General features: G+C 36.8%; 2 protein-coding genes across 2 annotated transcripts in view; one reads left to right on the forward strand and one right to left on the reverse strand.

Moving 5' to 3' along the window:
- The window catches only part of micall1a (MICAL-like 1a), a 31,634-nt gene extending 22,441 nt beyond the window's left edge, over window positions 1-9,193 (forward strand). Inside the window, exons 9-16 of the mRNA XM_059355871.1 lie at window positions 331-722; window positions 2,162-2,296; window positions 2,389-2,515; window positions 3,705-3,795; window positions 4,171-4,244; window positions 5,073-5,187; window positions 5,270-5,316; window positions 7,344-9,193. Of these exons, the coding sequence (XP_059211854.1) occupies window positions 331-722; window positions 2,162-2,296; window positions 2,389-2,515; window positions 3,705-3,795; window positions 4,171-4,244; window positions 5,073-5,187; window positions 5,270-5,316; window positions 7,344-7,474 (1,112 nt within the window). The 3' untranslated portion in view covers window positions 7,475-9,193. The remainder of the gene's footprint in view (window positions 1-330; window positions 723-2,161; window positions 2,297-2,388; window positions 2,516-3,704; window positions 3,796-4,170; window positions 4,245-5,072; window positions 5,188-5,269; window positions 5,317-7,343) is intronic.
- A 106-nt stretch (window positions 9,194-9,299) lies between these two features.
- On the reverse strand, window positions 9,300-15,478 carry c1h22orf23 (chromosome 1 C22orf23 homolog). Its single transcript, XM_059328755.1, has 7 exons — window positions 15,246-15,478; window positions 13,138-13,238; window positions 12,429-12,491; window positions 11,976-12,149; window positions 10,927-11,064; window positions 10,596-10,696; window positions 9,300-9,392 (listed from the first exon to the last, which is right to left on the reverse strand). The coding sequence occupies exons 1-7, from the start codon at window positions 15,254-15,256 to the stop codon at window positions 9,300-9,302; spliced, it is 681 nt and encodes a 226-aa protein (XP_059184738.1). The 5' UTR covers window positions 15,257-15,478.
- Window positions 15,479-16,189: the final 711 nt, after the last annotated feature.

Here is a 16,189-nt window from a genome sequence, read left to right on the forward strand (position 1 = left end):
ACAGCCTCATAAGTAACTTTCTCCTTAGTGAATAATAACTATGAGACAAAACGCACCTTTCAACATTAATCTACATGTAAATGTATCCCAAACAGTGTATTTCATGGGGATTTAAACACCCTCAAATTTAAAATGTAAGTTTGAAATTCAATACTGTTGAACTGGAACAAAGAGGAGAACAGAAGAGAGAGGGAGAGAAAGAGAGTGGGATGTTTGATACAGATGCTCATTGTTTTCTGTTCTCTTTCCCAACCCCCCTCTACATTTACATCTCTCTCAACTCCTGTTTCGTTTTTGCTCTTTGGTTTTTACTAAACCTTTCCTCTTCAGTTCACTCTCAGCCCTCCTCTTGCTCTCCCTCTCCAGCTCTCAGCACAGAGAGTCTGTCCTCCGGCTCGGACCACAGCTCCTCCCACCACCCCCCTCTGGGTGGCGGTGCCAGCAGCGACCAGGAACACGCCTTCACCAAAAGCGTCTCTGAGCCTTCCATCTGTTCGCCGTGCGACTCCGCCGCTTCTCCTTCCTCCTCCTCTTCCACAGAGCGTCTGCCCCACCCGTCTCTGAGCCCCTCCCAGTCTCCTGCACCGTCTAATGCCAGCTCAGCTCCAGCCACCCCACAGACCAGTCGCAGCTATGGGACCAAAGGGCCCGGAGCCCCGCCACCACGACCCGCGACCACGCCCAGCCCGTTGGCCTCAGGGGCCCCACAAGCACACAACAAGGTGACAGGTCCACCTCCAAATAAAGCAAAAGGAGTCAAAACACTTTGCACTTTATAAATTCGTGTATCATTTGTTTCCTTTCCATTTTCAATTGGCAATCAGAAATCAAATAATGAAAAATTGACTGGTTATTTTGTTATTTGTTTTTTATCATAAGACAAAAAACGAAAAAAAATGCTTGTTTTTCATATTTCAATATTAGGCTCCGATCAAAAATACGAAATGGAAAAACGGGCACAAGGACTGAATTTGATTTTAATATTTAATTGGTCTGATTTACGTGACCCGGAAGTTTGTAATGTAATTTTTTACTGTACAGTCTATAGCCAAAGGCGTTTTATTAAAAAAATCCACAGTGAACAGTTCTGTGAATATCATGCAATTAACCTTCTTTCCATATTTCTGGTAGGCTATTTTGGACTGGTTGTGTAACACTTTATTCTGAAAACTGAAAACCGCACGTCGACACAACAAACACAGCACGACGCAATTTAATTATTTCACGTGGTGTGTTCATGTAAAGTTAACACTTCATCTCCTCTCTGTTGGTAAGAGTTTCATACTGAAAAAAAGTGAGAAAGAATGACAGTAAACCGTTTATCCTTCATGTCAGCTCGCTCTGAGCAGTTTCAATGAATTTACCATAAATATCACAATATGGGCGCACTACATTATGTAGGGTCGGCTGGTTTGACTACAGAGAAGCGCATGACGGCTCACTAGACCACAGTCAAACTTCTGGGTCACGTAAACCAGACCAATTAAATATTCAAATCAAATTCAGTCCTGGTGCCCATTTTTCCATTTCGTATTTTTGATCTGAGCCTAATATTGAAATATGAAAAAACAAGCATTTTTTTTTTCATTTTTTTGTTTTTCCTCACTTTTTTTCAGTATAAAACTCTTACAAACAGAGAGGAGATGAAGTATAAACTTTACATCAACACACCATGTGAAATAATTAAATTGCGTCGCGCCGAAAATGTATTTGTTGTGTCGACGTGCGGTTTTCAGAATAAAGTGTTACACAACCAGTCCAAAATAGCCTACCAGAAATATGGAAAGAAGGTTAATTGCATGAGATTCACAGAACTGTTCACTGTGGATTTTTTTTCATAAAACGCCTTTGGATATAGACTGTACAGTAAAATATTACATTACAAACTTCCGGGTCAGGTAAACCAGACCAATTAAATATTAAAATCAAATTCAGTCCTTGTGCCCATTTTTCCATTTCGTATTTTTGATCTGAGCCTAATATTGAAATATGAAAAAACAAGTATTTTTTTTTTTTCATTTTTTGTGTTATAATAAAAAACAAATAACAAAATAACCAGTCAATTTTTCATTATTTGATTTTTGATTGCCAATTGAAAATGGAAAGAACGAATGATACACAGATTATTATATCCCAGCTTTATTCCTTTTTCTCGTTGTAGCGGATCTGTAAGGAGAACCCGTTCAACAGGAAAGCTTCTCCCTCTCCTGCTAAATCCAAAACCAAACCACCAAAAGGCCCTCGTCCCGCCAGACCCCCGGCCCCCGGCCACGGCTTCCCTCTTATCAAACGCAAGGTAGGATTACTGCTCCTATTGCATTGAAAAAAACATTATAGAAAGAATAAAGAAGCACTCAATCAATCCCTCTCCTCCAAACATCCTTCCAGGTGCAGTCAGACCAGTACATCCCAGTAGAGGACATTCACGGGGAGATGGGTCAGCTGGAGAAGCATCTGGATGAGCTGGAGCAGAGGGGAGTGGAGCTGGAGAAGAAGCTGAGAGACAACCCCAACGGTAATGACTCTCACTAGTTCTGAGTTTCTGAGTTTCTTGAGTTTAATCAGCTGAAGACCAGTACAGACTTTGGAACTCTCTGTGGACTCTTTTAAATATCACCTTAAGACCTATCTGTTTAGACAGGCATTTGGATGACCCCATGCATTGTACATATTATACATATGTATATATTATACATTGTATATATTATTTTGCCCCATCTTATATATTTCTTTTTATCTTCTGTAAAGCACATTTTTAGATTTTATTTGGGAAAGGTGCTGTATAAATAAACTTACTTACTTACTTACTTACTTACATACTGAGTTACTTACTTACTTACTTACTTACATACTGAGTTACTTACTTACTTACTTACATACTGAGTTACTTACTTACTTACTTACTTACATACTGAGTTACTTACTTACTTACTTACATACTGAGTTACTTACTTACTTACTTACTTACATACTGAGTTACTTACTTACTTACTTACATACTGAGTTACTTACTTACTTACTTACATACTGAGTTACTTACTTACTTACTTACATACTGAGTTACTTACTTACTTACATACTGAGTTACTTACTTACTTACTTACATACTGAGTGACTTACTTACTTACATACTGAGTTACTTACTTACTTACATACTGAGTTACTTACTTACTTACTTACATACTGAGTGACTTACTTACATACATACTGAGTTACTTACTTACTTACATACTGAGTTACTTACTTACTTACTTACATACTGAGTGACTTACTTACTTACATACTGAGTTACTTACTTACTTACTTACATACTGAGTGACTTACTTACTTACATACTGAGTTACTTACTTACTTACTTACTTACATACTGACTTACTTACTTACTTACTTACTTACTTACATACTGAGTGACTTACTTACTTACATACTGAGTTACTTACTTACTTAATTACTTACATACTGAGTTACTTACTTTCTTACTTACTTACTTACTTACATACTGAGTTACTTACTTACTTTCTTACTTACTTACTTACTTACGTACTTACTTACTTGATGTGAAACTGTTCTTTCATGCAGTGTGTTAAAGTTCGTTTCACTGTATCCCAAATTGAAAAAAATGATCACAGTGAGAAAAAAAAGCCAAGTTCCTTAGAGTTTACTAGAATAACCACACATAAACAATTTATCTCTTGTGTTTTCAGATGAGGATGAGGAGCACCTGTTGGTGGACTGGTTCACTCTCATCCATGAGAAACACCTTTTAGTGCGACGTGAAGCTGAGCTGGTCTACACGTAAGTATCAAACCGCAGCAAGAGGCAGTTTTTACAATCATAAGCCTTCATCTCATAAACACATATCTCTGTGAGCTGGGTAATCGCTGGTCGGAGGAGGTTTTCAGGAATACTTGACCCAGATTTTTTATAATTGTAGTAAATTTATTCAGTATAGCTTATCAGCCAAGTTCCTGTGCTTGATTTTTTTTTTTATTGTTTAAAAATCAATCAAAAAACAAGCATAGCTAGATGATGTTTCACCATCGCTGCTCTTTTCTAATTTAGATTAATATTTTAGATGAAGACTTTTCTTAAGGAAGTGTAATAAAAAGTAAAGTTTTAAATAGATGTTCACCACTATGTAACTTCCTGTGTAAATGTTGCTCACTGCAGAGCGAAACAGCAGAACCTGGAAGAGAGGCAAGCTGACGTGGAGTATGAGCTGAGGTGTCTTCTCAACAAACCAGGTGTGTTTGGGCTTTATGAGAACTTGTAGGCAGATTTATTGCCTGACTGTGCTTGTGTGTCATGCTTGAGTCATAAATGACTGCCTCCTGTACATCTACATAGAGATTATATTAACCCATTTAAGCCAGGAAAGCATTACCGCATTTCTATCATTAAAACCGGGGGCGCTGTGGCGTTATTCTACCATTAAGGCCGAGAAAGCGGATACCTCGTTTTGTAGTATTTGTAGTTTTTTCCACCTTTTTCGGTCTCTTGGCAAATGAAATGCATCAGAATACATGTGGGAGTGTCACAATGCATCATGGGACTTTTCCAGAACTTTGAAATCATCAAAATGACCAAAAAAAAGATACGAAATGACTAAAAAAATACACAAAATGACCAAGAAAAAATACACAAAATGACCAAAAATAGACACAAAAAGACACAAAATGACAAAAAAAAGACCAAATGAGAATACATGTGGAAGTGTTGCAATGCATCATGGGACTTTTCCAGAACTGAAATCATGGCGGAAGACGACTATAGCGGAGGGAGCTCAGATATAACAGCTATAAGCTCTCAAATACTTTTTGAATTTCATTTCTATCTGCTACAGAGGCTGAAAAATCTATTATTTAGTAGGAAGCGTTGACACTTCTGCTGAATTTTCAGAAAAACTTCAGGTTTTAGGGGCTTATTTTAAAATTGCCCAGAGGTTTTCCAGGCATTTTTCCAGGCGTTTTAAGCCTAAATGGGTTAAAGAGGCATCACCAGTAGTAAATGCACACAGATCAACAAATGCATCTCCAAATTAAACCAGTCGTGGTCGTCCCTTCCTTCCTCAGAGAAAGACTGGACGGAGGAGGACAAGAATCGGGAGCAGGAGCTGATGGCGGAGCTGGTTACCATCATTGAGCAACGCAACCAAATAGTCAACAACATGGACCAGGACAGGCAGAGGTAAGCAATGACTGGCAGTTCACTGTTTATCTCTGCATTGATACTCCGCAAGTCCTGCAATCTAACAGTCGTTCTGTCACAGGGAAGAAGAGGAGGATAAACTTATGGAAGCCATGCTGAAGAAAAAAGGTAGGATGATGAGGAAGCTCCATCTGTAGCAGAGTGGGATTGTATGAGGAACTTATGTATAGATGGTGTTACGTCCACCAGCTCTTAAAGGGGTAAAAGGAGATAACATAAAACAGATGTAATGGATTTAACAGAGGTGTTTTTCATAAGAAATAAAATAGCAGCAAGATATATTTACAAACAAAGGACTCTTCAGGCTAAAGATTTAACAAAATAAATAACAACAAAAAACAGGGTCAGTTTAACTGTTGCACAGAAACTAAAGAACAACCACAACTAATCACAATATACAATACAACGAAGCCGAGCACAGGCGAAGGTTTGGGCGACGGTTCACATCAAATCCAGCAGCCTTGACTGAAGCTCCAGCCAGACTTTTGAAACTTGTTGACGACTAATTGCTGAACCCGATTGGCTCCTGTGGTCGCCGGAAGCTCCAATCCTCCTTCACCAGCAGCCTGAGGGAAGGGAGCAAACACACACACGCACACGTGCGCACAGACACACGCACAACAACAAACTATACAGCTGGGGCTGTAACAGATGGTTTGGAGAAGCAGGCAGGAGTGCAGACGCAAAAGCTAAGTAACATACTGCTGTGGACAGCATCGTATTTTAGCCACCTAACAAGGCCTGCCTAAAAAAACATCTGCATGTTTAGTTTACGTGTACACAATATTTAGAATATTTTCACTGCTTTACCTTGCACCCACACAGCCCTTTCTGACGTGAAGCAGAAGCCGTTTTATCCATCTATGCGCTCTTCAAAAACATTTTACCTTGCAAAACATAGGATTTGCTTGTCATTTACTGCCCCGATTGGTTAGTTTGTGTGACTTTGGTAAATCTGAACAAACCTTAAAGTCACAAAATAACACAAAAAAACCAAACTGATGAAGCCAGCAGTAGACCAGCAACTCTTGTGTTCTGCGAGGTAAAATGACGTTGATGTTTTTGTCAAAGAAGCCAGGTGGCTTTGAAGAGAGCATAGACAGCAGCTCCAGTGTCAGAAAGAGCTGTCTGATGCCAAACTAAAGCAGAAACAATATTCTAAATATAGCGTACACATGATGTGCTTTTTTTTTTGCTGGGCCTTTTTCCATCTCAGCATCTTACCATGTTTTATTTTGAATGAACAATTAATGTACTATTGGACAGACGGAAGCTTGTAGTTTTGAGGTTTTCTTACAGATCCAACATGGCTGCAGCAGACACGAAGCTCTTTGGATCTAGCTGTAGACAGTGTTCTAGATAGTTTAGAGCCAAAGTTTATTGTAAAAGAAGAACAACGTTTGACTTTACACTCCTTTTTCACCACGAAAAAGGATGTGTTAGCCTTGTTTCAGACAGGATATGGCAAAAGCCGAATCTACCAACTAGCCCCGCTACCGCTCACTGCTGTAATCTTGCAGAAAGCGAGAACTGGAGAAGCAAAGCAGCATGCAACACTCTCTCACACACACACACACACACACACACACACACACTAACACTGCCGGTAGACTGTGAGCAGCCAGAGCCAGAACATGCTGCGGAAAAACGTTGCAGAAGCAGAATTGAGCATTTTAGTCTCAAAGTAGAGATGGGCTAGTCTGGCTATGTAAACATCAATTTCTGTCGCTCTACATACGTCATCTGGTATAACTGATACGATTGGCTAAGAGCTACGTAGACGCTTATGACAGACATTCATAGCAGCCAATAAACGGCTCTGGATGATCGTAAACCACGCCTCCTCTACGGAAAAATGAATAGGTGGTATTCATGATATAGTCTTGTGTTAGCCAGGCTAGTGTTTATCAGTGTATGAATGAATTCCTGATGGTGGCAGTCCATTTATTGTTATCCATCTACTGCAGGTAACACACTGTCTCTGGATGAGTACCTCATACAACCCCACGTCAATAAATCCCAACCGTCCCTTTTAGACATAAAACGTAACTGTGACATCTCACCATTTCATCTCTCTTAAAAGTCTTAATTATTTCTGTATTTATTTGAATCTTTTCACGTTTCTGTCTTATCAGACTTCCATAAGGAACCGGAGGTCGACCAGCCGAAGAAAAAAGGGGCAAAGTTCAAACCCATTAAGGTGCTCAAGCGTCTGAGCCATAAAGCAGAACCAGGGAAGAGCCCCCGCAAGGAGAAAGCACCGTAGAAAGACAAATAGACAAATTCTCCTCCAAGAGGATACGAGACTGTTTTAACAAGACTAAGGCAGATAAAAAAAAGAATATGGGGAAAGAAAAGCATCGAACCAAGAACATAAGACGAGGTCTCCTTTAACTGTGTCCTTAATGACTTGGAAGTGCGACTCAGATTCCACTCCCTGCTCACATCTTACTTGATGCTTGTCCAAAAAAGTTTCTGTAGTGACTATTTTCAGTTGCCTTTGTGTGTTTTTAAAGAGACAGTTCAACAACTCAGCTGACATGTTTGTCAGCTCTCTGACCGCTCAAGCTAGTGAAATGTACAGGGGGTTTCTAGATTACTGCGCTGATGTGTTGTTGCTTCATTATCCATGCACTGCACAGCATATGTCCTCTATAGGCCTTTATCAAGGGGCAGCAAAGGTGTCACTCAACAGTTCGCTTTGAATGACGGCAGATTGATGCAAGCTGAGCCCTGATATCTGAGTTTTTAATCTGTTTTAACTAGGGTTGTCACCATACTAAAATGTTCAACTTGATGCCGATACTCAGGAAATTATTCGATACTCGGACAAGGATAAAAACAAAGACCCCAAAATTTAACAGAAATATTTTTATTAACAAGAAAAAAACAAAAGCACAGCTTAAATATTTATAATAAAAAACAGTTGTGCAAAAAGAAACTGCAACTATGATAACAAGCTTCAGATACTCGATACTTTTGAAAATGAGTATCGTATCCGGATACAACGTTTTAGTATCGATACTTTTTTGAGTATCGACACTTTTGACAACCCTAGTTTTAACTGACTCACTCATTGTATAGCTGTCTCCTCTGCTCCTCAATTCCAAAGGTCAGATATCTGAGATTTCATGTCTGGTTTGAGCCTGTGGTACGAGTGAAAGTAAAACTTTTTTTTTAATAAGATGAGCTCTGCTTTAAATCTTGCAACATCTACCCTTGAAATGCTCGATCGACAATGGATACCTAAGCTCTTCTAGCTGCTATGTTATGATTGTCTGTGGTTTCCTTGTTTTTAAGTTTCCTCTGTGATAGTTTTGCGATGGTGTCGTTTGTGTAAATGCATATCATCACAGAAAAGGACAAACATAGATACAGTATTAACAGGTGTTTGACTGGAAAGACTCAAAGATGGTCAGATAGATTTAGAAAATTAGAAGTCTGGAGGTGAGCATTGTAGAAAGCATTCAACTGCAGAATGTTTATTAATATAAAAAGGTCACACATGCAATAATGAATATTAGAAAAAAGCAGATATACAGTATTTTAACAACTGTAGAGAAAAGCACCAGCTTATAACAGTTTTAACCAGTGGGGGAAACCTGAATATGCAATCATTAATTTATATTTTACTATGCCTTTCTGTATGTTTCCATGTTTTGCCTTAAAGGTGTAAAAAAATGTGTTCATATTGTTTGTACGAGTGCCATTTATTTAATTGGATATGTGGATGGGCGTCATGTGTTTGAGCTAATGTAAATGTCGATATGTTTACTCATTCTGTTCCTGTTCTGTCAGATTGTCTATTTGTTTCCATTTTAAGTCTCTGTTGTGTTTCTGCTCTGTGCCTGTCTTCCTGTCCAGCTGAACCTTAAGGGCTTCTGTAGCGCCACATTTCTATCTGCTATCATTGTCCTAAAAACAGCAGCAGGATTCTAAAAAATACTGACACTGGAAGGCAGAGGAATAAAATAACTTAATGCAAGACGTTCATGTCTCAAGTTTAATTCTGTCGACCCATTCATACTATGACTTTATGTTCTTTGCACCTGATTTCCAGGTTTGTGGCAGTGACTCTTCTCTCCTTCGTCTCACTGAGCTCCGTCTGTGAGCTCGTCTCTCTCAGATGTCTGATCCTTCTTGAGACCGCGGGTCTTCTCCAACACACGCAGTTCTCGCATCCTCTGTTATTGGAGACGTGACAAAACAAATCGTGACAATTTAAGAGAGAGAGTAAATAACTTGTTTTCTGTTTTAATGCAGTCTGGTGTTAATGCCAGTTAACCCCCAAGCCTCACTAGGTTAATTTTTGCCTTTTAAATTTTTCTGTCATTTTAGCTGTTAGAAGAAGAAGAAGATTACTTTATTAATCCCACAATGGGGAAATTCAACTTCTGCATTTAACCCATCCTTTTTTTACACACAAGTGAACACACCATGCAAGGAGCAGTGGGCAGCACATTACTGGGGAGCTGTGCAGGGGGGTTAGGTGCCTTGCTCAAGGGCACTTCAGTCCTAGACCTGTCAGTACCGGGATTCGAACCGGCAACTATTACAAGACAGTTACAAGCCCGAATCCTAACCTCTAGGCCACGGACTGCCTTGCCTTAACATATGTTAATTCATATGAAATACATTTTAACCCTCTGGAGTCCATGAAAGCACCTGCACATTACTTCTTCATGACATGAAGACATAAAAATGCAACATTGAGTCTTGTCATCAGCTTCCCTCTAAAGTTCTGTTGTATCAGGCTAGTTTTTACTATTTTCCATCAGATTGAGAGATTTTTTTCACATTTGCCTTAGGAGGCAAATACAACCCTGATGCAACCCTGATTCCAAATAGAGTAGGAATGTTGTATAAAATGTATTCGAAAAACAGAATGCAATAATTTGTAAATCTTTTGTGACATATAGTCAATGGATAACTAAAAAGAATAGTAAGCGTTAGTTTTTGTAAATATACACACATTGATGCATTCAGGTTTTATTGATGTTTTACACAGTGTCCCAACTGTTTTAGAATTGGGGTGTATGCTATTTTTCTGGTTTCCACTAAAGTTATTATTGCTGTATTATGAAGCACTGCAGTGTTTGATGAAGTGTTGCTAATCATTGACATATGACAGGCTGAAAAATAGTGAAAGTGGAAAACAATATTAATCTATAAGTTTATAGCTGACATTTTTGTCTTTCACGTCAGAGCAACTTTTTTTTAAGACTCTTTTAAAGAACATCACACTAAATAAAGATAACAAAAGGAAATTATGATAACAAGAATGATGTTAAAACACCCTGTTACCAAAATAGTTTTCCAACCCCAGGACAGCAATATACAGAGTAGAACAGAGCCAATATGTATGTGTGTATAATATGTTTGTATACCTGAGATATCTCAGCGTTGATGATGTGGAAGTACTGCTGCTGCTGACCCAGAGAAGACATATCTGCCAGAAACTGTCTTCTCTCCTCGATCTCATCCAGAACTACAAAACAAACAAGTTATTTATAGACGTATCCAAGGCCCTCTGGGTATATTTAGTCTAGCAGAGTAGCACAAAGCACAATCTAATTTAGGCTGTAATAAATAAAAACAGACCGATCCCAATTCTAATGTTTTTTGTTCAGGTTGTAAAGGGAACATTTCCTCTTTGTTACAGAAGTTTGTGTAACTCTTGTACATGATGTGTTTGTGTGTGTGTGCAGTCAGCCTCACCCTGCTGATACGGGTCTTTCTGCTCCGCCACATCTGGGCTCCGACATCCAGGAACATTTTTGGATGATGCAGCTGTGGGCTCTTCTTCTCCTGTTTCCATTATATTCTGTAGCCTCCTCTTCTCTTTTTCTAAGTCTCCTAGGAAATTGAGAAAAATGCAGAAAATAAAACAAAAAAGGTCAACCAAATTCAGTGATGAGTGACATTCAGTATCATGCAATTGTTTGCTGTACTGCCCTGCAAAGTCTAACTGCAGTAACTAGGCAAAGGGTCAAACTGAGAAAAAATGGCATTAAAGTTTTTTAATGTTCACTAATTTTCACTAGCCAGCCAAATGGGTTATTGGTAGTTCACTGATATGACACTTATTTCTACATGTATTGATGATGTTATTTTTATGCTAAAAAATCATGATGACTTATTTGACCTTTGAACCCAAAAATGTAGTTACTGCACTCTTAATTCTAATTCTTAATTCTAATAGTAATGCAGTAACTAGAATGTTGTTGTCTTCCTTCAGCTTCTATATTTTGTTTTCAGTGAATAAACATTTTCAAATTGATTTTGTTATAAATGTATTTAAAAGTGTTTAACAACTTTTTTTTTTAAAGATGTATTTTAGACTTAGTATTACAAAGTAATGCTATATTTAAATATAATTTTATCTCACTTTTTTACTTAATCACTATCTAGATAATAATTCCCCAGTCAAAAAAACGTATCATTTCTATTATTCTTGTCTTCACTATTCAACACAATGAAGAAATACAAGGCTACACTGTATCACAGTCAAAGTGAAGTTACTGCACTCTGCTTTGGTTTTGAGTTGGATTTTGTAGTTACTGCAATTTTTAAATCATAATTTCTCTGAAATAAAGCAAAATTGAAGTCTTAAACCTGTCACAAGATAAAACAGACATCAAGGAGTTAATTTTTAGTTATAACTCAATTTCAACCAAAAACTTAGTTACTGCAGTTAGACTTTGTAGGGCAGAATACAGGCCTGTTAAAATGCAGAATTAATAATGGTGTCAGCTGCACAGACATACTTGTGGGACGAGGACGGAACTTTTCTCTGACATAACTGTCCCCAGAGCGACAAGATTCAGCGCTGCGTCTCTGAGACGTTCCTGGAAGACTTTTCTGGACAGATTTACTGGTTTTAGGCTGAGGGGGGGAAGCTGATGGTGTGCGGTCAAGGGACAGTGGTAAAGGAGCTCCATCTGTGGGGGTTAAGTAAAGAAATAAAAGTAAAAGTTTTATAATGTGGTAGTACAAAATGTATTAATGCTAAATGTTTAAAAAAAAACACCAGAGTGGCCTTATTATCATATTAGTCACAATATAATGAACTTGCTGAATCTGCAATAACATATCTGGTGAACATTTTATCATATAAAATATTTACAATGTATCTCTTTTCTTTATGTCTGTGTATACTACAGTACAAATCATCACCATATTGTATTTCCCAACCTCTCATCCAAAGGTCTCCAACTTACTCTCAAGGCATTCGTTGATCTGTTTTCTCTGGCGGTGGGTGAGTTTTGATTCCTGTATCATCACTGAACCCCAGGAAAGAGAATGATTCAACATTTAAAGCACAAAATACACAATATGTGTGCATGTACACTACCGGTCAAAAGTTTTAGAACACACCAACTTTTCCAATTTTTTATTGATGCAGTTTAATGTCTCAGTGTACTCTGAAATGAATGCACATTTGCAACATTTAAAATTCTTTATTGAGCATGATAGTGTTTTGAAAGTAAAAAAAAGATTCAAAATCACATTTTATGTTGGACTAAAGAACTAAAAAAAGACACAAAATGACAAAAAAAGAAACAAAATGACCAAAAAAAAGACACAAAATGACTTACAAAGACATGAAAATAATTCAAAAATGGACAAAATAGCCCAAGACTCCATAGAGTTAAGTTGTTAACCCATTTCTTGTTCCCTGAAAAAGGCCTACTTGTATAATTCTGAAATGTACATTATTTTTCAGTTTTGGTTAAGCTTTGGTTAAGTTTTATTCACCTCTGGCAGTTCACCACTTACCTTTGTACCCTTTCAAGCTGTTCATTTGACTTGAACTGCTTGAATTTCAATAAAAAACTGGAAAAATTGGGGTGTTCTAAAACTTTTGACCGGTAGTGTATGTTTCCACATCCACACCAGAATATCAACAAGTCCATCATCCCATCTCACATCTCATCATATTCTGGGTCTCCTTGCTGTACTGAGTAGCTCTGGGGTTGTTCCATAGTCCTCCAGCAGCTCTACTCTGTGACGACGACTCCATCTGCAACCTCAAAAACACACACAAATGCATTGTCAGGGGCTTAATTCAGCATGATCTCAGTTATATTGGAAGCTGCAGCCAGTGATTTAATTTGGCAACTTGAACACATCTCTAGTAATGGAGACAGGCTGTGGTGATGACGTCATTCAAAGAGAAATCCTGGAACTCAAGGGGTGGTCCACACTATGACATCATTCATGTGCAATATACGCACTGTGTCAATTTCAAGGTTTGCTGATATAAGTGAAATGTGCACTTTCTGTGAAGATGAGCCAGAGACAATACATATATTTACATTTACATTTACATTTATTTTATACTTGCCCATTGTCATCTATATTTTGGAGGGATATGGAAAACTTCATACTTGATAAGACTGGACAGACCATCATTTTTTAACCCCAAAAATATTATCTCAAAATTTGAATCTAATGACAAAAAAGTATCCTTTATAACAAATCTTATGCTTCTGATGGGAAAGTTTCACATCCACAAGATGAAGTTTTCCAAATCCCTCCCTAACTTCAACGTTTTCACAAGAGAATTTAAATGTTGTATAGAAACTTTAGAGTTGACGTCAAATAAAAAATGTGAACGCACTCTGCTACACTTTAAAAATGTATTTTCAGAAGCCCCAGAATAATATAGGAGAAGCACCTTATACCCTATGTGCCTTATGTTATTTTATTTTTATATACTGTATTTGATTTACTATAACTGACATTTTTCTTTGTATATCTTGTTTATATACTGAATGCCTGTATTTCTTTCATTCTTAAATAAAGATCTAAAAAAAAATAATAAAAAAAATGTATCTTCTACTCAGGGATACATTGCAGGACCGTAACTTTCTGTCCCATTTAACGTAATATTCTATTCTTGTTTGAGTATTGTTATGTAACGTTAGTATTATGGGTTTTTTTTTATCTTACACTGTTTAGAAAAATGTACACATATTTTTTCATATAACGTTACTTTATTGTACATGTTTTAAAAAACATTTTGGTAACACTTTACTTGAAGGTATCGTCATAATAGTGACATGATACTGTCATAACTGTGACATGACACCATCATAAACGTGTCATAAACATTATGTCAATGTCATAAACGTTTATAACTGCTGTCATTAAGTGTCATTCGGTTTTTGTCATGACAAGTTGACATTCCTTGGGTTGTCTTGATTATGACAACTTGACTTTAATCAAAGTGACATTACCACAAAATGTCTTTGTCATGGCAACTTGACATAAACAAAATATTAATAATATAATGATATAATGATTATTATAATTAGATGTGCAAGGTTACAGACCAATTCTAGCACTTGGTCATAGATGTTTGACAGAATACTGACAAGACACCCAAAACTGCTAGAATTGGTCTGTAACCTTGCACATCTAATTATAATAATCATTATGCCAACTTGCCATAAACACAAATATAGAAACATATTTTGTTTATGTCAAGTTGCCATGACAAAGACATTTTGTGGTAATGTCACTTTGATTAAAGTCAAGTTGTCATAATCAAGACAACCCAAGGAATGTCAACTTGTCATGACAAAAACCGAATGACACTTAATGACAGCAGTCATAAACGTTTATGACATTGACATAATGTTTATGACACGTTTATGATGGTGTCATGTCACAGTTATGACAGTATCATGTCACTATTATGACGATACCTTCAAGTAAAGTGTTACCAAAATGTTTTTATCTATAAATGAGCTCCAGGGGCATTTCATTGTACTTGTACATTGACAACACATGTATCTTAAAGCTAAGCTAACGTTATATTAATATAGCTTAAACTGGATATGGGAAGCAAGATTAGCATTAACGTTAGCACAATGTAGCTTAGCTAAATGTAGCTAAATGTAGCTTAGCTAAATTGTGTTTACCGTTAGATCAACAAGCTTTCTGCTAGGTTGAATGTCAGGAGGGTGAGAAGTTGACTTCAAATGAAAGATGAAAGGATATAAGACAATAAAAAACTAGAAGATACTTACTCAAACACCATATGTGTTATTACAAATCCTCCGTAAACACTTAGCTCATAGCTAACGCTATTTCCCTTGTCAACAGCAGCGTCTTCCTGTTGCTTAGCAACCAAGTGACTAAAAACACTGTTGTGCTAGAGCAGCAGAGTTTATCTCCCAACTTTTCAACTATTTTATGTTTTAGTTGTTAATTTGTTTAGTTTACATGTAATATTTACATGTATTTAGTATGTATGTACACCCATTTAGAAAGTTAATTCTGGCAGTGGGAATTAATTGGATCCTCCTTGTTTTTTCTTTTTACCCTTTTTGTGTATGTTTGGGTCTTGAATATTTCATTATGTAAAGAGGAGAGGTACAACTCTTTTTTCTTTATTTTTTTCTTTATTTATTTTTTTCCCACATATTTCTTATCTGTAGTAATTAACTAAATTGCTTGTGTAATTACTGTTATTTTTACTATTTATTTATATTCGTTATATTTAAAAAAAATATTACTATTATTATTATTATTATTATTATTATTTATTTATTATTATTATGTTTTTATTTTTTATTTTTTATTTTTTATTTTTATTATTATTATTATTATTATTATTATTATGATTATTATGATTATTATTTTTTTTTATATATGACTGATTCCAGCAAAGGGAGGGGGAGGGAGTAAGCCAGAGGGGTGAGGGAGGTATGGGGGGAAGGGGGGTGGGAAGGTAGTTCAGATTCTTGTTTGTTGTTCTTCTCACATGCTGCCCACAGTGGTTTTTGATATGCTGTACAGTTGGATGTGGGGTGGGATGTGGCTGTGTGTGGTTTGAAAGGAGAAGAAAATAATAAAAATTTGATCACAAAAAAAATTTGTTTAGTTTTTTTGGAACACATATTTATTCATAATTATGTACACTGAATTATGTACTACTCAACTGCTTTGTCAGGTAATAAAAACAGAAGAA

The sequence above is a fragment of the Centropristis striata genome, chromosome 1 (genome assembly GCF_030273125.1).
Source record: "Centropristis striata isolate RG_2023a ecotype Rhode Island chromosome 1, C.striata_1.0, whole genome shotgun sequence".
NCBI lineage: Eukaryota > Metazoa > Chordata > Actinopteri > Perciformes > Serranidae > Centropristis > Centropristis striata.

Bases quoted from the DNA above. Each gene is read 5' to 3' on its own strand.
- c1h22orf23 (XM_059328755.1), bottom strand. The intron at 12,492-13,137 runs GTGAGATGGGAT...CCTGGGGTTCAG, and splicing joins GACCCAGAATATGATGAGAT to TGATGATACAGGAATCAAAA. The intron at 10,697-10,926 runs GTGAGGCTGACT...TTTGTTTTGTAG, and splicing joins GAAAGACCCGTATCAGCAGG to TTCTGGATGAGATCGAGGAG.